The 23,033-nt window shown below is 41.6% G+C and overlaps 1 protein-coding gene across 1 annotated transcript; it reads right to left on the bottom strand.

The window, feature by feature from the left end:
• Nucleotides 1-2,583: 2,583 nt before the first annotated feature.
• Nucleotides 2,584-21,236, bottom strand: Ovch2 (ovochymase 2). Its single transcript, XM_057778754.1, has 15 exons — nt 21,149-21,236; nt 18,461-18,570; nt 16,811-16,902; nt 14,574-14,746; nt 14,123-14,218; nt 13,737-13,888; nt 13,013-13,202; nt 11,937-11,960; nt 10,365-10,455; nt 10,114-10,238; nt 9,066-9,206; nt 8,574-8,704; nt 5,913-6,006; nt 5,194-5,325; nt 2,584-2,678 (listed from the first exon to the last, which is right to left on the bottom strand). The coding sequence occupies exons 1-15, from the start codon at nt 21,234-21,236 to the stop codon at nt 2,584-2,586; spliced, it is 1,734 nt and encodes a 577-aa protein (XP_057634737.1).
• Nucleotides 21,237-23,033: the final 1,797 nt, after the last annotated feature.

The raw sequence follows: 23,033 nt of genomic DNA, 5'->3' as shown, positions 1-23,033 counted from the left end.
TGAAGTGTTACTGTTATGGAGAAAGGCAGCCTTCGAGTATCTGCGCACAGGAACTGTGGCCAGATCCCCACAGTAAAGTTGGTCACTATAGCGGTCAGTGGGAAGCCAATGTCCTGCTCAGCTATGTGACTGCCATCCTTAGTGACCTTACGTTACCTAGGACTATATGGAGCTCGAGGGCTTGTGATAATACCAAGAGAGAAATTCATTATAAAGTGACTGTAATTTTGCTCTGATAGAGTGCGTGATGTCTGGGCTGATTCTAAGAACCTGCTGAGAATACATTTCAGGAATTCCCCCATCAGTCGCGACTCTCCCACTCTGTTTTTTGTGTGTCATTTATCTCAGTCAGTCATAAAGACCGCCTAGTCTTGCTGGGCAGTGGTGGCGCACGCCTTTAATCCCAGCACTCGGGAGGCAGAGGCAGGCGGATCTCTGGGAGTTCGAGGCCAGCCTGGTCTACAGAGCTAGTTCCAGGACAGGCTCCAAAGCTACAGAGAAACCCTGTCTCGAAAAACCAAAAAAAAAAAAAAAAAAAAAAAAAAAAGACCACCTAGTCTATCAGCGCTCTGACTGTAAGGCCTTTTCTGGAGTCTTATGGCAAAGCTGTCAAAACCATGCTTTCAGGGGGTAACTGACAAAGGGTCCAGTTTCCATTTGTCCCCTTGCTGAGGTCCTTACCTGTATTGTGTGTGGGACTTAAATAGGACACACGCAAATTTTTCCTATTCTTTCTAAGTTTCTATGATGCCTGTGTGAGGTAAGAAATTTGTAAAGGTTTGAGTTCAGTGAGAAAAGTCAGGAAAGCCTCTCACTGAAGTTTGACTTCCGGGTCTATTTATGGATTGTTTAATTTTATTGACTAAATTTTTATTTGACATTAACCTTGCTCTGGGCATCCCAGGAGTCCGTTGGAATAAAATGATGAATGTCTTGTTCATTGTTGTAATGTGATTTTAGAAAATACTGTTCTTGGTTTAGGAAGCTAAAATAGTTTTGCTAAATCTGCCCCCTAGTGGTCAAGAGAAGAAAACACTGCGTTCACACTTTACCCTGGGTATCATCTCCACATCAAGAGGTCAATGTCAAAGACATTGACAAAAAGGTTCTTCAGGCAACTCAAATCCTTTCTCATTAAAATCAGCCTTCACTCTCCACACTATATTACCCTGTGCTTCGATGTGTCAAAGAGTGTGGAGAATTAACACCAAGTAAATAAAATAAAAACGATGTGCCCCCCCCTCCCAAGATAACAGAACAGCACATTATAAAAGATTCTCTACCTCCATCCTCTTCCTGGCCCCTCTCTACTGTATCTGTATCTTCCATATCAAACAGGACGGTACACGTGTGTTCATGGGTGTCACGGAGTAACTAGGTAAAAGAAAGGGCAGCCCTTTTCAGTGCTCCCTGGCATGAAACCACAGCAGGGAAGCTGATAGTAATCAGTGCAGGGCCTCTAGAGTCAGGCCAGCACTCGACACACAGTGAACTCTTCTCACCAAACCTGGGATTGGATTTTTTTCCCTTCTTGTGTCTGGAAATATTTTTGTGCTGTTCTTAGCGGAAAGGACAGTAATTATATCCCACACAGCTCTGTGATGACTTTTTTTGATAATTCACCTTGGCTAGGTGACCACCTGCAGTTATTCAACCGTGTAGGGATTGCTGGGAAAGGATTTTCTGAATGTCTCTAAAATACCAAACCTCTTCCCTTAGGTCCAGACCGTCCTGGACTATCTTGGTTAGCCTGGCTTGATTCACTGAATGTCTTCAGAGTTAGGACTGAGGTCTTCACTTGTTGGGGGGGCTAGGTATGAAGTTCACCTGAAGACTGTTTGCCCATCATGCTTGAAGGCCTGGGTTTGATACCAAACACTGCACAAAACCAAGCATGGCCGTGGTCACCTGTAATCCTAGCATACTGGAGACGGAGGCAGGAGGATCAGCTACTCAAGATCATCCTTGCTTACCACATAAGACAGAGAGACACGTACAGAGAGAGGGGAACAGCTGGACTCTAGTGCTCTTGGGTTTTCCTTCCTGATTGCCAGTGCTGTGACTGCTTAGTCAGCCTTGACAAATATGTTAGCCATTTCTGATGAAATCATTTGCTAAAGCTACTGATAAAAGAATACTACAAACTGCACCAGTGGCTAGAATAGCATAAATTTATTGTCTCCACATTTCTGGAGCATAGAGGTCCAAGGTCAGTGAGTCAGCAGGTTGATTCTTTCTGGGGGCTGAAATGCTTCTCAATGCCTTCCATGCCTCTCCCCCTGCTTTGATAGGTCACTGTCACTTGCTGGTGTCCCCCTGATGTTTGTCTTCATCTTCTATGTTGTTCCTCTTTGTGTATCTCTCTCTGCATCCAAATTTCCACATTTTATGAGGACATGAATTATATAGGATTGGAATGCTCTAATGACCTTATTTTTAGTCAATTACTTCTGTAAAGACTGTATCTCCAAATATCAGGGTTACCTTCTGGGGTACTGCAGTTTAGGATTCCAGCACATTTTAGAGGACGTTAATATATCCCAGCTCTTACTGTGCCCTGAGTGAATTGTTTAGTACAATTCCTCAAAGCAGCTTACCAGAAACTTTGATTGCTCCAGGAGGCACAACCAATGTTTCCAGAAGCACTGATTCATCCTCTGATATGGAGACGTTGAAATCTGAGTATAAACATAATGCAATTGCTTGGATCACAGACTGTCAAACCTGGTGTATCAGAAAATGATTTATGGTGATTTTATCAGAATCGTCGAGACACCTCAGTAAACAGGGCTAAATGGGTCTTTTAGGTGTAATATTTTAACTGCAACCTGGTTTCCCCTTCAGCAGCTGTTTAAGATTTAACCAAAATGGAAAGCTCAGGAAGCAGATAACTGGCTCTTTGGATCTCCCATACAGAAGGAAATTCATGAGTATAAAGATATGGAGGTTGAGGAACACAAATGCCCAGGGCCTGGGATAGATGAAGTCGTTAAATGATCTTTTCACTGGGTGTGTGTTCCACATTTGCACACAGCCAAGTGAATCTTCTCTCATTTAACCCCGACTCTCACTCTTTTTTTTTGTTTTGTTTTTTCTTAGCTGTGTTAGGTGTAGAACCTAGGGCTTCATGGATGTTCAGGAGATACTCCAGCACTGATCATAGCTTCCCACTCCACTCTTAAATATGAATTATTCTCTCACCGTAAGACTGGAAATATGAGTCTACATGACATTCCCAAGACCATACATCTAGAAAGGGCATGCAGCCTAATTTCATTCTTTGTGGAGTCCACACATGGATCTTCCTAATTACTAAAATGTATTTGTAACCTGCGGTGGTTTGAATGAGAATGGGTCACATATTTGAATATTTGGTTCCTAGATTGTGGACTTTTTAGAAAGGACTAGGAGTAGGACTATGTTGGAGGAGGTATGTCACTAAGAATGGACTTTGCTCTCAAAAGCCCGCTGTGGTGGTTTGAATGAGAAAGGCCGTACAGACTCACATATTAAAATGCTTGCTCACCAAGGAGTGGAATTGTTGGAGAAGATTAAAAGGTGTGGCATTGTTTGAGGAGGTGTGCCACTGGGAATGGGCTTTGAGGTTTCATAAACCCACTCAAGGCCCAGTCTCCTCTCTGCTTGGTGCTTTGGGATCTGATGTAAAGCTCTCAGCTCCTACTCCAGCACCATGCTGTCTGCATCCTACCATGATGATAATGGATGAACCCATAAGCAAGTCCCCAGTGAAAGCCTTTATTTTATGATGATTGCCTTGGTCATGTTGTCTCTAAGACACTCACTCCAGGCCCAGCCATGCTCTTTACTACCATGTGCATGTGGATCAGGAGTGAGCTCTCAGCTATTGTTCTAGCGTCATGCCTGCTTGTCTGCTTGCCTGTCACCATGCTTCCCACCACAATGATCCTAGACTAACCCTCTGAAACTGAGGCACGCCCCTAATTAAATGTTTCTTTTTGTAAGTCATCTTGGTCATGTCTCTTCACAGCAATAGAATGGTAACTAAGACATAACCCCACAGGTCATAGTCATGGTGCTTTTATGACACACATGATGCCATGTTACCTACCAGCTGAGGTGGCACGAGGCACACTCTGCCACTGCTCCGTCCTCCTTTTTTTCCCCAGATTTATTTTATGCGTATAAATGTTTCACTTGTATATGCTTGTATATGCACTTTGTGTCTGCTTGGTGCCTATGGAGGCCATAAGAGGGTGATCAATTTCCCAGAACCAGAGTTACAAATAGTTATAAGCTGCCCTGAGACTGGGGATTGAACCTGGACCTTCTGTAAGAGGAGGGAGTGTTTTTAACCTTCACTAGCTCCAGATTTCAAAAGTCTTTGCCAACATCTATTTGTTGCCCTGTCATTTTGCTGTAGTTTCTGTGTGTATGTGTGTGTTTTATTGATGATTTAGCTGTTTAATATAGCTCCAAAGTTTAGGGTTGAAGTGCCCCCTAGTGGAAGAAGAAGACCACACTATATCCCACAGAGAAAATACATGAATTTGAGGCAGACAAGATGGCTCAGCTGATAAAGGTGTTGGCTGTCAAACCTGATGACCTGAGTTCAATTCCTGGAACCCACAAGGCTGAAGAATAGAACAGACTCCTGCAAACTGTCTTCTGAACTCAAAATGTCTGTGGTGGCATGTGTACACACACACACACACACACACACACACACACACTAAAAAAAGAAAAAAATAAGAATGACCTAGGTATGGCTCTACAAGCCTGTAATCCCACCATTTAAGAGGTGGAGGCAGGAAGATGGTGAGTCTGAGGTTACATCAAGTTCCAGGTCAGTCTCAAATCAAAAGCAAATCAAAATACATCTGCTAGATAAGTTTTTTAAAGACATGCATTATAGTGCTGTTCTCCATGAATTTAATGTTAATGAGTAAAAATGAAATATTAAATAAGGTAGATTTAATGAAGTTATATACTGGCTGGCTGATACACACACCAGGGGTTGTAAAACCTGACCACATCGATTCCTAGAACATTTACTGACTTCCTGTCTCCTATTTAGCATCCTTGGTGACTTTATAGGATGCAGTTGCCCTAAGGAGCATCAGCGGTACCTGTGTTGTACTGCTCAGATTTCCCTTTGCTACCATGATCTGAGGATTAGAGCTGGAAACCTAAGAGCTGATTCAAACTTCTTACCTTCTCTAGAAATGAAGGAGACTTCGGCCTGGAAGCCCCTGGCGGTGCCATTCTCGTCTGATTGGAAGCTGATGAGCATTACACTGGAGGTGCTCAGCACAGGGCTGGGTACCACATAGCCACATAGGCGAGCTGCGAGGCCCCACACAGGTAAGCGAAGCCAATGTGAATACATATAATATTAGATAAAGAAAAGAAAACACGAGTGCTTTAGATATGTTGACAAGCTTTCCTGAAAATACCATAACTCATCTTTAAAACAAAGAGATTTGCCTCTTCAAAATGTGTTTTGACTCCACCAGCATTTCAAGTTTGTCCCATCTGCTGAATACTCCCAAAGTGCTGCTAAGGGAATTGCCTCTAGCCAGAAGATTCACTAAGCAAGATTTTTTTTTTTTTTTGTGCCAGGGCTAGGGATGAGCCCAAGGGCCTTGTGCATGCTGGCTGGGCAAGCACTCTACCACTGAGCTGCCTCCTTATCCCATGAGGCTTGTGTCTATCTGACTCCTCTTCATTTGGGTCTTTTACATTTTGGTTCCAGTAGTCTTTGTTCCTTGTTCTTTGCTCCTCTACACAAAATCAGGGGGTGCTGAAACTATCGGGAGAGACGGAGGAGGGTCAGGGAACACAGGAAAATTAAGAAAAATCGTTTTATCCCTTATCCCAAGACCAGGTCCAAGACCAACCAGCGGATGCCAGGGCTTCAGGGGAATACAAACCTATTTCCTTCTCCCCCTCGACATCACTGTGTACAGTCACATAGTCAGAAGTGCAGTCTCCATTTTCTTCCATTTCTAGGCTCTGAAATGACAGCTGAGAAGACTTCTGGTTATATCAAGGAAAGCTCAAGGAATGAGCAGACAGCTCTAGGTCATTTACCTTGCTCTAGAGGAGTGGTTTTCAACCTGTGGGTCATGACCCCTTTGGGGTCGAATGACCTTTTCACAGGGGTCGCCTAAGGCCATTGGAAAACACAGATATTCCATTATGATCCATAGCAATAGCAGAGTCACAGTTACGAAGTAGCAACAAAAATAATTGTATGTTTGGGGGTCACTACAACTTGAGGAACTGTATTAAAGGGTTGCAGCATTAGGAAGGTTGAGAACCACTGCTCTAGAGTAAGAATTTAGTTGAGAAAGTTCTAGAGACATTCATAAATGACTAAGTTACTTAGGAAAAGACAGTAGATTCACTGTAAATAGTGAAACATAGAAGCTATCAAACACAGCCAACTTGTAAGGGTGAGGATCTGTGCAAGCATCTGAACTCCCTAGCAGCTGTAGGGATAGAAGAACTACCCTAAAGAGACTGTCTTCTCTGGAGGCTGTTTTGGGGTTGTGCTATTTGACCATGTAAGTTTTTCTTAAGGAGCAATTAGCAAAATTGAACTCAAACACAGTATGAATGCACAGTGTTTCTGGTGTTCTTGCCTGTGTTACATCAGGTGACTCTACTACAGCCTTGGTTCTGAACATATAACATGTGCACTTGACACTAAGCATGCAGCTGCATAATGTTTTTTGTTTTTGTTTTTTTTTTTTTTTTTCAAGACAGGGTTTCTCTGTGGTTTTGGAGCCTGTCCTGGAACTAGCTCTTGTAGACCAGGCTGGTCTCGTTGCATAATGTAATGACTGTGAATGCTGCACAAAACACCATGACTCAGATGCAAGCCCAGTGTTTGTTATGACCTCAGGAGCTTTTGCTGCACATACAAAGTTTCCTGCTTTTATAGAAACGCAATGGCTTTATTACAGAAAACAAAGATTCAAATATTTCCCTACCACCATTCCTCAGCATGAATCAGATCACCAGATCTTTGAATCAGATTGTGTTAGAAGACTTGATTTTAAGAACTTCCGTTTGAGTTACTGACTTAAATTTTTTAAAAAAGAAATTTGTCTTGGGATTAAGAAGTATTGCAAGCAATTTCTGAAAGGGACATAAATTACTTCTGTCATTTTATATTTTTGCAAAGTTAAGTCTCAGCACTGTTGATTATAAAGTCAAAACACTGGATCGGTCCTGGAAATCATTGCAGATTCTCTCTGTCCTGAAATATCCACCCTCACTCATTCTTAAAACCAGGATGACCTCATTTATTTAGGCTTCTATCCTCTGACTGCCCATTAGTGTTTAATTGGCAACAACGAATGGGGTCAAATACGCAATACATTTCTTATCATGATATTCAAAGGCCTATACTTTGGCCTCAGCCTCGCTTTCTCTTATTCTTTCTAAGTACAATTTATGATTTTGTTGACTACCTTGCCCTGGTTGGTGCTGGCTCCTTTTTGCTGTATCTTCTCTGCTTGCAGATAGTAACGACACTGGCAAGATTTTATCAACTTTTTAATTAGTAATACTGTATTTGTTTTTCTAATTTGAGTTTATAAGGAAGAGTGATTGTTCTTAAAAATGCTAAAGACTTGTCAAAGTCTCTAGGTAAAGTCAGTCGTTAAGATAACACTGGGGAATTTGGGTTTGAACAAGAGCTACAGAGTGCAAGTGCCATCTAGTGGTGGCTGCAGGGAAGCAAGTTGTCATTGGAGTATTTAATCAGATACTGAGGACAAATGTATGGCTGTAAACAAGTCAGATAAAAACCTCTGCCTGGGCTGGGCGGTGGTGGCGCACGCCTTTAATCCCAGCACTCGGGAGGCAGAGGCAGGCGGATCTCTGTGAGTTCGAGACCAGCCTGGTCTACAGAGCTAGTTCCAGGACAGGCTCCAAAGCCACAGAGAAACCCTGTCTCGAAAAACCAAAAAAACAAACAAACAAACAAACAAACAAAAAACCCCCTCTGGGTTGAGGTCCCAGAGTCCAGTCCAAGAGTGGGAGGAGCAATAATATGAGCAAAGGGGTCAAGACCATGATGGGGACAGCGAAGGGGAACCTGTATAGGACCAAACTAGAACCTCTGAATGTGGGGGAGTTGTGTGGCTTGAGCAGTCTGTGGGGCCACTGGCAGTGGGACCAGGATTTATCCCTAGTGTTTGAACTGCCTTTTTGGAGCCCATTCTCTTTGAAGAAACCTTGCTCAGCCCAGATAGAGGGGGCGTGGAGCTTGGTCCTGCCTCAAAGTCATGTGCCAGATTTTGTTGACTCCCATGGGAAGCCTTACCCTCTCTGAGGAGTGGACGGAGGGTGGGGTGAGAGGAAGATGTGGGGAGCGGGAGGAGGGGAAGGAGTGGGAACTGTGATTGGTATGTAAAATGAGAAAAGATTGTTTTTTAAAAAATAAATAAAATAAAAGTTAAAGAAAGAAAGAAAGAAACAACAACAACAAAACAAGAACACCAAAACCAAAAACCTCTGCCTGCAGTGTCTGTCAGGTATCTCGTGACTGTATCACGTCTAATTTAGGGCAAACACAATACCTTAATTAGGTAATGGTTGGGGGCTTGAAAGATCCAGGTACAGCTAGCCATGTCACTGTAGTCTTCAGGATAGTGAAGGCTATGTATGGTGCCTTCTTCAAAGAGGATAGTTAGAGACTCGCAGCCAGAATCTAAAACAAAGGAGGGCAGAGCAAATGCAACCACTGACAAAAGACTTCTGGTGTTCTTCCTCCTGGCTCTACCAAGTGATAGACTACGGCTTGTGGCAGAGCCAACACAAAGGTAGAGTCTTGTGACCTAGCTAACATAGTTCTTAAGGCCATCTCAGCTCACTTGGGTCAGTGATCACCATGAACCTTCAGGACAGGGGGAGGAGAGACTGCATCCTTCAGCTGGCCAATGTGCCTTCTCCATTATGAAGCCAGCAGACCTTGGTTGGGGGAGGGGATCCCTGCCCCTCATCCAACTCCTCTGATGCCAAAACTTCTGCAAAGGGCCTAGAAGTGAGCAATGGAAGTAAATGGTTTTTACCAGGAAGGTAGTTTGGCTTGAGAGCTTTATAGGTAAGATTAAACCCAATGGCATAATCTGTGGCATCAGAGATGAATCTCAGCTGGATAGAACTGGAGCCAACGAGAATGGACGAAGGGAGGCTCTCTCCACAGAATTTCCCTGTAATGTGAGAAGAGTCTTTGTTCAGAGTCTGGAACACAGCACCATACAAATGCATCAAGGAGATGTGACCTTGTTCTGGAATTTCAGGATGGCCTAATTAAGCTTCTCACCTTCTGCATGGCTGGGGTTTTGATCCGGAACGTTCTCTGTTCATGCTGCTGTTTGGCTTTTGTGGGATGTTTATTTATGTCCTATCCTATACAGCAGCACCTCCTACAGTCTATAGTATCACCTATATTCCCCTATAGTCTACAGTATCACCTATAGTCTTCTATAGTCTATAGTATCACCTATATTCCCCTATAGTGTACAGTATCACCTATATTCTCCTACAGTCTATAGTATCACCTATGTTCTCTGCAGTTGCAACAGTCAAGAATACTTCTACAAATACCCAATGAAGTGGGCAAAGTTGCTTCTGGGTGAAAATCACCGAAACACTACTCCATTTCTGTAATTTGATTGCTTATTTGAGACAGGACATCACTATTTGGGTTACAGATATGTGTCACTCTTCTTGGCTTCATTTCTGTTTTTGACATAAATATATTTTGCTTCTTGGTGCCATTCTTCCCAGTCTATTGAAGCAGATAAAAGCCACTTGCACACATATGTAAGCAGTGTCCTGCTTGGGGTGGCAGGAGGACCCAGCAATTCATGTAAATTTTAGTCCTAATTGGGTCAAAACCCAGGCAGCCTGGCTTTAAAAATATCAGACGCAGCTGCTGAAGTGCCCATAGCAGGCGCAGACTCAGTTCTTCCCCACTTTAGAGAAGGCTCTCAAAATTAGAAAAGGATAATGTGGCATTTACAGATGGCTCAAGGTCAGACATACAGTAACCAGACCTTGTTAAGTCCACTTAGCACAGCTTTCCATATGATGACAGAGTTAAGGACCACTCACCAATGAGTCTGTCTTCTAGGGAATACATTGCCAGGTAATTGTGGTGACAAGATTCTGCATCCAAGTGGGACAAATTGAACAATATATGCATATCCTCTGGAACCAGCAGGGTCCAGACACACAGTCTGCAGGTAGATAGATACATGAAAAGGGTGTTATTTCTAGGCAAAAAGTAACAGTCACGGTTCTGTTAACGGACACAGGCAGACTGGAGGTGGAGTCTTGGGGAGGACAACGCAGGGAGCACTTACTGCTTGCTCTCATAGTACAGGTGGAGGCGTTCTGGAAAGTGCAGCTCTCCCTCAGACCCACTTATTAGACCATCAGGCTCACTACATGAAGCTGAGAGGGAAAGTCACAGCATCAGGGCTGGCACCCAGTGCTAACGGCTAGTACACCTTCCGGAAGCTGAAGACAGGGAGCCTCTGGTGCTCCTTTCTGAATACTTTCATTCTTCATGCACTGTTTCCTGTCTTGGCTGCTATGAAGCCTCATTGTTTTGAATTTTTTGTCACTTTTATGTCCTGCTTACCTTTGAGATGCTGTAACTTCCTCTGTCACTTTGACCTTGTAGCTCCAATCTGTGGGTGCAGGGCCCCCCCGAGGTTCTAGCCTAGGTTTCCTTTTCTCTTTCTATCCAGGTCCTCAGCATAGGCTCAGTCACATCAGCAGCTTCACTGCTTACCTCTATTCTCCTGGACATTAGGACAGTTTTACAGTAATGTCCAGTTATCTTTCCCGAAACTCCTCTTCATCAGTAAAACTATAGCTACTTCTGATTTGATTATGCGTGTGCTTTCTGTAATGCTCACAGCTGTGATGACGTAAAGACTCAAGTTGGATTCTTCCTTGTCTTTCCTTTCAGCCCTCACGAAACTGGTTCTAAACTTTTTTCCTTTTTATCGTTTCATTCTCTGGCCCTTATCTTGTTTTAATCCTTCATTTTTTCTTTTCTACCTTGAATTCTCCTTGATTTATTTGTTCCTTAATCTCCCTCATGCTGTTCTTCTGTTCTTATGGTATAGATAAAATGTATTTATATTAATAATCAAGTTCCCATCATAAAATGAAGCCCATTTTTTGACCGAAATGTGCAGATTCCAGAATTTGATCTCAAATTATCTTTCTATTCCTTTTTCTTGTGAGAATTCCTTACACTTCCTACCCTTGAGCTGTCTTGGCTGTCTTGCTGCTGCATCCTATATTTTTTTCTTCATCCTTTGTAGTCTATCTTGGATAAGGATGCTTCTGCTCCAAAGGCCACACACTGCTCATTTATATCTGTGAGCTGCCTAGCTCTGGGAAGTCTACTTTGCTATATCACTTTTTGGGACAGAGTTCTACAGGCTCAAAGACACAGTGATGAGTAAGCTAAGACCCAGTCTCCTTTCTTTACAGATGATATAACTGAGGAAAGAACTTGCCCCAGATCTCAGAATGAATTCATCCAAGGAGTGATAGTGAGCAGGGATAAGCCCCCTGTGTAAGTAGGGGCACACTCAGGGGAGGGTGTGTAGCTTATTAACTGTTTCTGCACCACATTCCCTCTTCTCCTATTATCTAATTGAAAGATTGTATTTGTCAGTTAGTGTTTGCTAAATTAGACAAAGCTATGGTTTGACAAAAAGATACATGGAATGGGGGCTCGGTGGCCATGGAACTGGCAGACTGGCAGGGATATGTGGGTACTCTTCGGAGTTTTATACCAAGTGATCAGAGAAACACCTCCGAGGAAGACTTTTGATGTTAACAGGAACTGAGACTTGGAAATGTTAGTATGTTAATTCGTGCTCCTGCAAGGGCAGGCTGCAAGGGCTACCCACCTCTGGTGTTCTTTCTCCGATGGCCTGAGAAACAAAAAGAAAGATGCAATTCAAAGCTTCTGCCACCTTGACAAAACATTGACTAAAAAGTAGAGCATTTTAGTCAATATTCAAATACTGAAAATTTAATCTATGAGAAGAACAGCAGCTCGGATAAAATGACAAAGTATAGCAGAGGTCCTGGCATTTTGAAACGATTTCACTTACTTTATTCTCACTAATGAAGAAACGGTGATTAACTTGGAGATTACAGAGAGCAAAAAGAGGCAAGGAAGTATGAGAATAGAGGCCAGAAATAGAAATAACCTTCCTCCAACCATGAGCATTTTGAATAGTCACACACTGAGGAACAGATACCTGTCATTGTATAATATTCCTGAAAAATAACCCTTTAATTCTGAGTTAATTTTAATTAACCCCTTTTGATAAAATGGAAGCCAATTTGAGACTAGAAGACACTGGTTAAGGAAACAGTTGAATTTGGAGGTGGAAGCAAAGTTACAATTTTTTGGGGGGCTGGGCTGATTGACTAGAAAACTGTATGTAGACTACACCTTTCAGATTTACCACATTTGCTTCTATACCAGGGGTTCTAAACCTTTGCCTCATTAATTTGGAGTGAGATTATTCATTATGGTGAGGACTATGTGCTGCACTGTATATGGTTTAGCAGCTCCCATGATCTCTAGCCACTAGGCAGTGATATCCCATCTGTAATTGTGACATCGGAAAATATTTTCTAATATTTTCTGGGTGGTCAGATTATCTGTAGTTAGTTGGTCATTACTGCGCTATGAAGCTTGGTGAATCTTGCTAGAACAGTTGAAAAGTAGGTAGAGATGCATATATCACCAGTTAACATAGTTTCAAACATAGACAAAGCAATTTATGAGGAATGTATTCATTCTTCAGTGAATATTTTAATACTCGGATATGGATGATGTTTTGCTCTTGTATTAGACTGTACATTTCAGAATCCTCAAGTGTTACACTGAGAACAGAAGTGTCCCCTTCAGTCCCGACTTGTCTACCCCGTAGAACTGTAGCTTCCTAAGCTTGCAGGATGGCTTCATTACCAGTCTGGACGTGCTCGTAGATCCAGGGAAGCACTCTGCTAAGATCTGTGAAGATTCCAGGAGATCCTTGCTCTTTTTTCCTTGAATTGTTTCTCCAGCCTCGACCACAGCCTAAACCCCAAGAAGTCACGCCAGCCAGAGTCCAGGCCCCTTTGCTATTCTGGCACATAAGTGATCCTCCTGAATCTCCCTGTAGGAGGAAGAAGGAAGCCTCTGTTACCATAATTGTCAGTGGAGGGGTCTCAAAGTGCCCACTTACCCACAAGGGTGCTAATGACAAGCATAGCATGGCCTCAACTTCTAATAATTTAGACACACACTCCGGAAGAACATCTAGACATGATTTCCATTTAGTCCTCAAACAGCAGAGTCTGTCAGTTGCTGCTCCTTCTCCCCACACCTGGCTGTCATCAAAGCAGCAGAATGCCTCCCCTTTCCTGTTCACATCATGGACTCAAAGATGTCCTGCTTAGTGATACAAATGACCACAGTCTTCATAGTGCCAAGAATTAAGAAGGGTCATTCTCCACTCCCCTAATCTAGAAATCTCAAAATAAGAAGAGACATCCTTACGTGGTGGGAGAAACCTGAGCACCTCATCCTTAGGACCACCTCTATTATTTTCAGTGAAAAACAGATTCCAGGTTTGTCTGGAATCCGCATGCTTAGTCCCCTCCCTGCTAACAAACTTTCCTGGGCCTGGAGCATAGCTGCACCCACTTACCTGACAAGCATCTCTTCCTCCATCAGGGGATCCTGTGCAGAGAAAGGTCTTCCCAGTAACGGGGTTCCTTAGGCTCAACAGAGCCGCCTCACATTCCTCCTGAGTCAAAATTGGCAGGTTCACCTGCTGCAAGACTTGTGGGAGGTTACCACCTGGAACAAGGGGATAGGTCTGTCAAGCCATGCACTCTTCGGAGGTGTAGGTGCCTGGTTCTTTTGTCATCAGCAGTTGGATGCAGGTTTGTGTCTTTTGGGAAGGATGTTGATTTCTTAAATGCACTGAAATTCACTGCCTTTTGAAATGCTTGCCTGGTTTCTTAAAAACTTTCTGGTTGCCCATCAGAAAGTTTTGATTTGGATTAGTAAGAGTGGCGCAGGGGCCCTTACCTTCAGCCAAGCGCCCCCAGCCTGCAGTTGTGCAAACAAATCCAGCCTTAAAGTGTTCTCCTGACTGTGGAAGACACACGGGCCTCACAGATTGGCCTGAAGAAAAGATCAAGGGAGGGGTTGGCTCCTTCATGCAGGAAAGGATACCATAGTTATCCACCTATTGGCATCTGGTGGTCCCCAAAGTCCCCTTAAGGTTTGTGATGTATCGGCCTGGCATCTTCAGGGGTCATTTGTCAGCTCTCTTCCCCAAAACCACATAACCTTCCCTCCAGAACCATAAACAAAGGACATTTTAGGCAGAGGACCCTCCAGAAAAAAATCCATCTTCCAGTTAATGATCCAGAATAGCTGGTCTCAGGCTATATAACATGATGTGTAGGGGATACAATACAGGTCAGATGATACGGGGAAACAGGGTAGACGATCAGGGTGCACTACAATTATTTACCAAATCGGAAGGTTCCAGCCATCTTCAGAAGAGCAATATCATAGTTCATGGGTCTTCTGATGGAGAACTGCGGGTGTATTATGATGGTTTCAATGGCTAGTGTTTGCTCTCCTGGCTCGACTTGGCTTAAGTCATGTTCCCCAGCAGTAACATTCAAAGTTAATGCAATGTTTCTATGAAAAGGCAGAAGGAAAGAGATGGGGTTTTAATGAGCCTTTGAGCGTGGTTGTAAATGCTGGCAAATTGGCCTCTTCAAATTGACATGGGTGGATAATGTGGAACGTGAGGATGCCGAGCAAAGCAACCAAGAATGATTTCATTGCTATAAAAAAAAAAAAAAAAAAACGAAACACAGAGATTCTCATTCCAGTGCAGGGCTTGTAAAGCGTAGAGATAGTGGTATAATATCATTCATATTTGTTATCTGTAATCAGCTAGAGAGATACACGTGCATTGTAATTTGGGGAGCTAAAATACATAATGAGACATATTAGGTCAGTGGTTCTCAATCTGTGGATCATGACCCTTTTGGGGGTCAAATGACCCTTCTACAGGTCATTATTATTATTATTAATTATTATTATTTCATAATAAGATTATTAGGAAACACAGATATTTACATTATCATTCATAACAGTAACAAAATTACAGTTATGAAGTAGCAACAAAAATAATTTTTGAGTTGTGTGTCATGACAACGCTGGGAGCTATAATAAAGGGTCACAGCACTAGGAGGGTTGAGAACCACTGTATTAGGGTGTTCCAGTCACAACACCAGGGAGTTATTTTGTGTATTAGGATGTTCCAGTCACAACACCAGTGAATTATTTTGTGAATTATTTGTGATTCCCAGTAAGGATGATGCTTCAGTGTTAGAAAATTTCAAGTGGCATTTGTATTATAAAGGCAGGACACTAACTCTGATATTCTAGGGATACTCATGAATTTGGGACCAATTACAACAATAGAAAGTGGGGATTGTCTCTATGCCTTCTTTATATTTGTAGTTTATAGTTCTCCCATGAAATGAGGAAGATGAACTTGATAGGATGCAATGGGGTGGAGTAAGCATTTTGAGGTTTTTATTCTTTGGGGCCCTTCATTTCCAATGGTGATACTTTATACATGATTGGAAAAGGTATCGCTTCTCTTGGAATGGGTTCCTGAATCCTGGTTGTGTTAGATACTTAACCTAGTAAATAACAACTCTAGCTTACCACTACCTGTATTGTAGAGACATTGTCAGCTATTTATTCATTTGTTTGTTTGCTCCTTAATTTTTATTTTTTACTCAACATATAGGATCTTTTTATGTTGCTCAGGCTGGTCCCAAATTCCTGGACTCAAGCTTCTTCCTGCTTCAGCTGTTCACATAACTGTGTCTATAGATATGCACCACATATTTAAAATTAACAGGTTAATTTCTCCTTTAAACAATGGACCCTCTGGGAGGCATCATTTTTGTGTCTGTAGTACACACTAACAACTGGTGGTAAATGAGCATCCTGAGAATGTTTTCAGACTTGAATTGAAAGGACAACTGTGGGAGCATGATCTTGGTTACAGCCCAGTGCACATGGAACACCGACAGTGGGGTATTTGGATCACACTAGAAAGTTGATAAAAAAAATGAAAGTTCTTAGGTTGAAGCTCAGAGAAGCAAGGCCAACAGGAAGGAAGACTTGAGAATCGGTATTTTACTGGTCTGTCTTTATTTCTTTTTATCTACTTATTAAGATGTATAAAGGACCAGATAATGCTTCTTCATGGAAATATTTTACCAAAACTAGTAGGAGACTTTTACTAGTCAGTCTTTTGCTACTAGTCTTTGTTGACTTCAGTGGGTTTATATAAATACAGTATTTTACTTCTGCAAAGAAACCTTTTTTAAAAAAAATATTTATTTATTTATTGTGTATACAATATTCTGTCTGTGTGTATGCCTGCAGGCCAGAGAGGGTACCAGACCCCATTACAGATGGTTGTGAGCCACCATGTGGTTGCTGGGAATTGAACTCAGGACCTTTGGAAGAGCAGGCAATGCTCTTAACCTCTGAGCCATCTCTCCAGCCCCCAAGAAACCTTTTCTAACATGAGGATCAGCCTACAATGTCAAGGAGCTTCATTTGTTACACCCAGTTAGAAAGATTCCTTGTGTATTACATGAGTAATTGATTCTGATTCCAAAGAGAAAGAAGAGGCAACCTGGTCCTCCTCCATGAGCCAAGCTTTCCTACCTGTTAGCCATGCAGTGAGCGGCTGTGATGACCCACTGTGAAGAGATGATAGTTCCTCCACAGACATGCTTCTGCTTTTGTTTCAGGGACACCTAGATGGCAATTTAAGTTGGTGAAAGTTAATGCTGTGGGATAACCCTAAAACCTATAACTTAGCATTTTCTGAAAGACAGATACAGATAGCTTAACCACAGTGATTGTGACTTAGGGACGATAGCAGTCTATACGAGAGTAGTTTGGGCCTACTGTTTTCTCATATGCTTAATGAACTATTTGACCCCTAGAATTTCAAATCTTTCTTTTAGTTAGCCTCTTCAACATACTTAAAATGATTTTATTCATTTTTATCCCCATTTCTCTTTGAGTACACTGTGAGTTTGTGTGTGTGTGTGTGTGTGTGTGTGTGTGAGTGTCACGCATGTGAGCCCACATGGAGGTCAGAGGGCAAATCTTGGACATCAGTTCTCTATGTCCACCATGTAGGGCCCTGGGCTCTAAAGCAGCTTGTCAGGCTTAGTAGAAAGCACATTTACTCATTGTAATGTCTTTTTAGGCCCTATTAACTTTCTTTCTCTTCTCAACTTAATCTATCCATGATAATTGTTTTGATTCTAAGGTGACTTAGACAAGTAAATATTTTCAATGGATAGCCTCACATTTTTAGGATGAGAAAAAGGCAGTTGATTACAATTTTTCACTTTTTAACCAAAAATTGTTTATGAACAATAGAAAAGAAAAAGTAAAAGAAACACCAAGAGACACAGAAAAAAGTTGCTAAAGTTGAGTAACTCAGTGGTACAGTAAATTCTCAGAGCTTTTTTGGTTCTAACTTAGAAGCTTTAAAACAAAACAAAAAACAAGGAACAATCAAAAAGGATAAATACTGAGAGGAAGCTAAGGATAAAAGGTGTAGAACCAAAAACCATGAAAGAAAACCCAATGGGTCACCATTATGATTTAAAATGAACTTCTGATTTTAACAGATAACCAATTGATCAAATGATCAATTGTCTACTCAAGCAAGTATTTGGTAAGTTTATCAGTGACAGTCAGTGTGGTAGTCTGAATGTAATTGGTCCCCATAAGCTCATAGGGAGTGGCACTATTAGGTGGTGTGGCCTTGCTGAAGTAGGTGTGACTTTGTGGGAGGAAGTGTGTTACTGTGGGGGTGGACTTTGAGGTCTCTTATGCTCAAGTTATGCTTAGTTCAATTCACTTTCTGCTGCCAGTGGATCAAGATATGGCTCTTCCTCAAGATTTTCAACTCCTCCAGCACTATGTCTGCCTGCATGCTGCCTTGTCCTGCCTTGATGATAATGGACTAAACCTCTGAACTGTAAGCAAGTCACCCAATTAAATGCTTTCCTTTATAAGTGTTGCTGTGGTCATGTGTCTCTTCACTGCAATAGAAACTCTAAGATAGTCAGGCAACTCACTGAACAACAATTCAACCATGAATATTAATCTTGATTAATTGGGCTGGGAAGCATCTTTCTTCAAGATTAGGAAAGTACAGCTCTGGGAGTGTTGTGAGGGTTTTTTTTTTTTTCCCTCCAGAGAGGGTAACCTAAGGGAGGTAGCATGTGATCTGGGGAGATACAAGCTTGAGCATCATAGTTCACCTACTAGAGAAGAGTTTGCAAGACTCACCTGCCAAGGAAAGGAACCCTTTTCTACTTGGCTTCCCCCAACAATGCGACTGAAAAGGCTAAAGTAATTCTGAGGTTGGTGCTTAACCAGACTCTGCCCACAGTTATGAGCTGGGAAAGACAAGACAGACACTGATTAGATTCTAGGACTATGATATATAGAAAAATCTGAACAAGAAAAAAAAAAAACGCAGTAGATGGAAAATGTAGAAAAATTACAACATGGCTTTAAGTTAGTGGTTGAGATTAGCTATGTTGTGTAAAACAAGAGATTATTACTCAGGTTTTGTCACACATAAGATGTGCACCATCAGGAGACAACTTCTATTTTATTTGCACATGTGGGTGTGTTCATTTGTGTGTGGGTACATATGCTCATGTGTACATATGAAGATCAGAGGTCAACTTTGACTGTCTTCCTTAGCCTCTTTCCTTTCATTTTTAGAGACAAGGCCTCTCACTGACCTGGAACTCTCCGAATGGCCTAGGCTGGCTAGCCAGATAGCCCCAGGGATCTGCGGTCACCTCCTCTCCAGAGTTGCAGTTGGGTATGGGCATCACCGTATCAGCTTCTTAAAAATGGTTTTTATGGATTGAACCTAGTCTTTTGTACTTCACTGACTGAACTGTCTCTCCAGACCAAGGGATGACTTCTAATGTGAAGGTTAAGGGCTCTAGGTTTAGGTTGGTACTGCAATGTTGTCAGGAATGCAGCCTCTTTTCTTTCTGAGCTCTCTGGTCTCTGAAAAAAGAGCACAGCACTCTCTAGCACCCTATGGCACTAACTTGGTGCCAGGACAATTATTTTTGGCTTTCAACCCAGCTAGATGGTGGGCTCCACAAACATGGGATTTAGTATTTTCCTTCTTTCCTTCCTTTCTTCCTTTCTTCCTTTCTTCCTTTCTTCCTTCCTTCCTTCCTTCCTTCCTTCCTTCCTTCCTTCCTTCCTTCCCTCCTTCCTTTCTTCCCTCCCTTCTTCTGCCCCTCCCTCCATCTCTTTCTTTCTTCCTTTTTCTCATTTATGAGACAAGTTCATTTAACTATGGAGCTTAGGATGACCTTAAGTTTACGATTTCCTGCCTCTGCCTTTGGAATGCTGAGATTACAGGTGTGAAATGCCATATCAGGCATATGCACAATGTGTATTACTAGTCCTGATGTACAGAGTTGCTTGGTTAACTTGTTGATGATGCTGTAATTTGTAATTGTGTCCATATCCCTCCCTCTGCTTTGTGCATGAGACTGAGTCTGAGACCATGGTCTGTGGTGCCTGCCACAAATCAGAAATAAACAAATCTAATCAGATTTAATGTAGGACAGAAAATAGATTGTTCAGGGTTAGTGGCATGAAGACAACTTCAATTCACATATCAGTATTAAGACAAATACCTGTCAAGTAAAGAGAAGAAATAATTTTACAGAAAAAGTTTTCATTCCTGAAAACATTTCATTTGTGTATATTTAAGTGAGCGTTTGACTTTTTGTGTAAGGGGCTAGATTAAATTTATTTACTTGCACCGGGCAATCCAGTGATAAATTTGTTACTCTTGAGGACAGTTCTTTCCATGAGGTTTTCAGGAGTGCATATAAGACTCTGCCTCATCATCACCTGGCTTCTTTACCTAGATGACTCGTTGAATGCTTACCTACCATCTCAACTGAGATTTCTGCCTTGATTTCCTCAAACTGGGTTCTGACCCTCTCCCATAGCATAGCACTCTCTCTCCCGGCTCTTCATCAGCCTTCAGTAGTTCTTTATGTGAATAAATTGTTTGCTTCCCTCACTGCAGTATGGACTTCTTCAGTGAGAAACTCAGGAATGTGGGTCCTCCATATTTGTACTTCTAAGGTCTAGCACAACTCTTGGCCTGCAGATTGCACTTGAAAAGCATGGGTGAATGAGCAAATGACTTTTCTTAAGAATATAATCTTAAGAAGATAGCTAATTAGATCAATGTTAAAGTATACAAGCTCACCCATATAACTTATTACTTAATCCCCACACCTTGCCTGCAAAAGACACTTTCATTTTTAGATGTAAAAACTAAAAATCAAAGAGACACATAGCTCATAACAGTAGAACATGAAATAATCTTTGGTGTCTTCATTCTGAACCCAGTGCAGGTATGAGCAAAAACTTTTCCAGCTGCTTTAGCTGAATGAGTCATAAATCTGCTAGACGTAAAATTTAGTATTCCTTGAAGTCACTGAGGCAGAGGCACAAAACATATTGATCGTCCATGCTGGCAAAGTCTGATTACAGAGAAGTCTGCCAACAACTGTTTTCAGCTTATTATAATCAAAGAAAAAGTCATTTGTGGTATATGTCATTGAGCAGGATAATTTCCCTGAGGCTTCTAAATGTTTGTAAAGCTGTGCTGATCTCCTGAATTGTTTCATGAAAGAATACAGGATTATGTAATGTATTCAAATAAGTGAACAATCCCATATCTGTTGATGAAACTAGGAGAAAATACTTACCCCCCATAAATGTTTCACTTTAATTTCATATGCTTATCACAGGATCAAAATTTAAAGAAATGGTTTTGAAAACCAATTACATTTTTGAAATAATTTGTTTCTCTTATATTCCAAAATGAACAAGAAGTGGAATTGTTACTCTGATTCACAGAAAGTAATTCCATCAGGCAAAGAAAGAAGGTAGTTACAAAGTTAATTTGAAACTTACCTCTGATGGAGGAAAGGGTTGCAGAATTACCTTGTTCCAAACAGACCATTCCTAGTATTAGAATCAGCTTTTCCTTGCTTACAGTCATTTTGAGATTCAAAGCTTCTCACAGAAATGTAGAGAGGCTAACGGAGGGAGAGGCTAACGGAAACAAGGGTGGCAATCTTTGAAAGAATAGCAAGAAAACACTTGAAACAGCTTATTTATTAACTAAGACTTTGGGCATTCAACCTTGTCCATAAGATGTTTCTGAATGTGGTTTCTTAGAAATGTCTTTTGTAATATGTGGGCCATCAACTACAGAAGCAAAGTCTTGGTTGAGCAGCTTAACGTATTCTCTTCCACCTACAGCAATAAGTTGCTTCCTCCAGTGTTTCTGGTTTAGCAAAGTGGTTTGTGCCTGAGGTTTTCATTTGTGATTGTTACTTGCTCTGTTTTCTATTAGAGGACTGAATATTGGTGTGTGACACTATTCATGGAGTGACGCAAACAACTGCTTACTCACCCAGGTCGGGAACTGATGACAGACTAAAGCAAGGATACTGCCAATGTCCAACTTGGTGGGCCAATGAGTTTTATTGGAGTCAATCACAGAAATATGAGTGAGGAGTTACTCACAAGAGCTGAAAGAACTCAAAGACATCTGTATTAAGCAGCATGGGTGACAGCTCACAAAAGTTGGAAACCTAGAGGGCAGTGTATGAATACAGACAATTGGACAAGTTGAAGAGAGTCTTTTGTAGGCAGCTCTATTGGTTTGAGCTTCTAGGCAGCTCAGCTGTTCTGAGTATCTTTTCAGCAGTATTTACTGTTTTGCACATGGGAGGAGTCTAGTGAATCTGGTCAGTTTCAGGGAATTCCTAAAGCCTTTACTTCTTGAGCCTTAACCAGTCTTCCTTTAGAACTTCCTAAGTCTTAAAAAGCTTCCTTCCACAATAGAATGTTTTATCTCAGAAGAATTTGCTACACAACAAATACCAACATTGTTCCTTTGCAAGTGTAGACATCCTTAGCTGTTTGCAAACAGTCCACTAGAATGTACCAAAACATTTTACTTTTCTTATTTTCCAAGTGTAACTGCACGGTTATTATTACCATGTGTTAGTGAGGAAGAGGAGAAGAAAAGTAACTGAGTATTGCACTCCATAAGGCATACTGTTAGACACTCCTTTAGGATTTTAGGATGTTGTCCACTAGGGTTTTTGTGAAGTATCACTTTTCACCATTTAAAAATATATTCTAGAAGACAAACGATATTCACTTCTACATGTGGTAGATGTCTAGACACAGAAAATTGGCTATAATTACTTCCAGATTTTCCTCTTCCCTGAATGAATTATCAGTACACTGTGTTGGCCAGTTTTATGTCAACTTGATACAAGCTATAGCCATTTAAAAAGAGGGACAAAAAAATGCCTCCTAAGCTCGGCATAGAGCCAAGACTGTAGCACATTTTCTTGATTAACAAATGATGTGAGAGGGCCAAACTCACCTGGGCTGGTGATCCAGGATGGTCTAAGAAAGGCTGAACAGCCATGAAGAGCAAGGCAACAAGGAGCACTTCTCATGGCCTCTGCAACAGCTCCTGCCTTCAGGTTTCTGCTTGAGTTCCTGATTTCCATGGTTGATGAACTGACTATGAGCTGTAAGATGAAATAAACCTTTCTTCCCAAGTTGCTTTTAGTTATGATATTATCAACACATTGAATATATATCTACACTCTACCGTGAGTATATATAAGCACCTATGCACAGCAGGGAACTGGGAATTGAGAATTTGGTGCTCTTACCTTTTGGGACACATTTTGTCTTATTCATTGTTCTGTGAAGAGACACCATAACTAAGGCATCTGTTATAAAAGAAAGCATTTAACTGGGGCTTGCT

This window comes from Chionomys nivalis, chromosome 8 (assembly GCF_950005125.1).
Source record: "Chionomys nivalis chromosome 8, mChiNiv1.1, whole genome shotgun sequence".
NCBI lineage: Eukaryota > Metazoa > Chordata > Mammalia > Rodentia > Cricetidae > Chionomys > Chionomys nivalis.
Note: the sequence above shows the minus strand (reverse complement) of the source record. Positions and strands in the feature narration are given on the sequence as shown.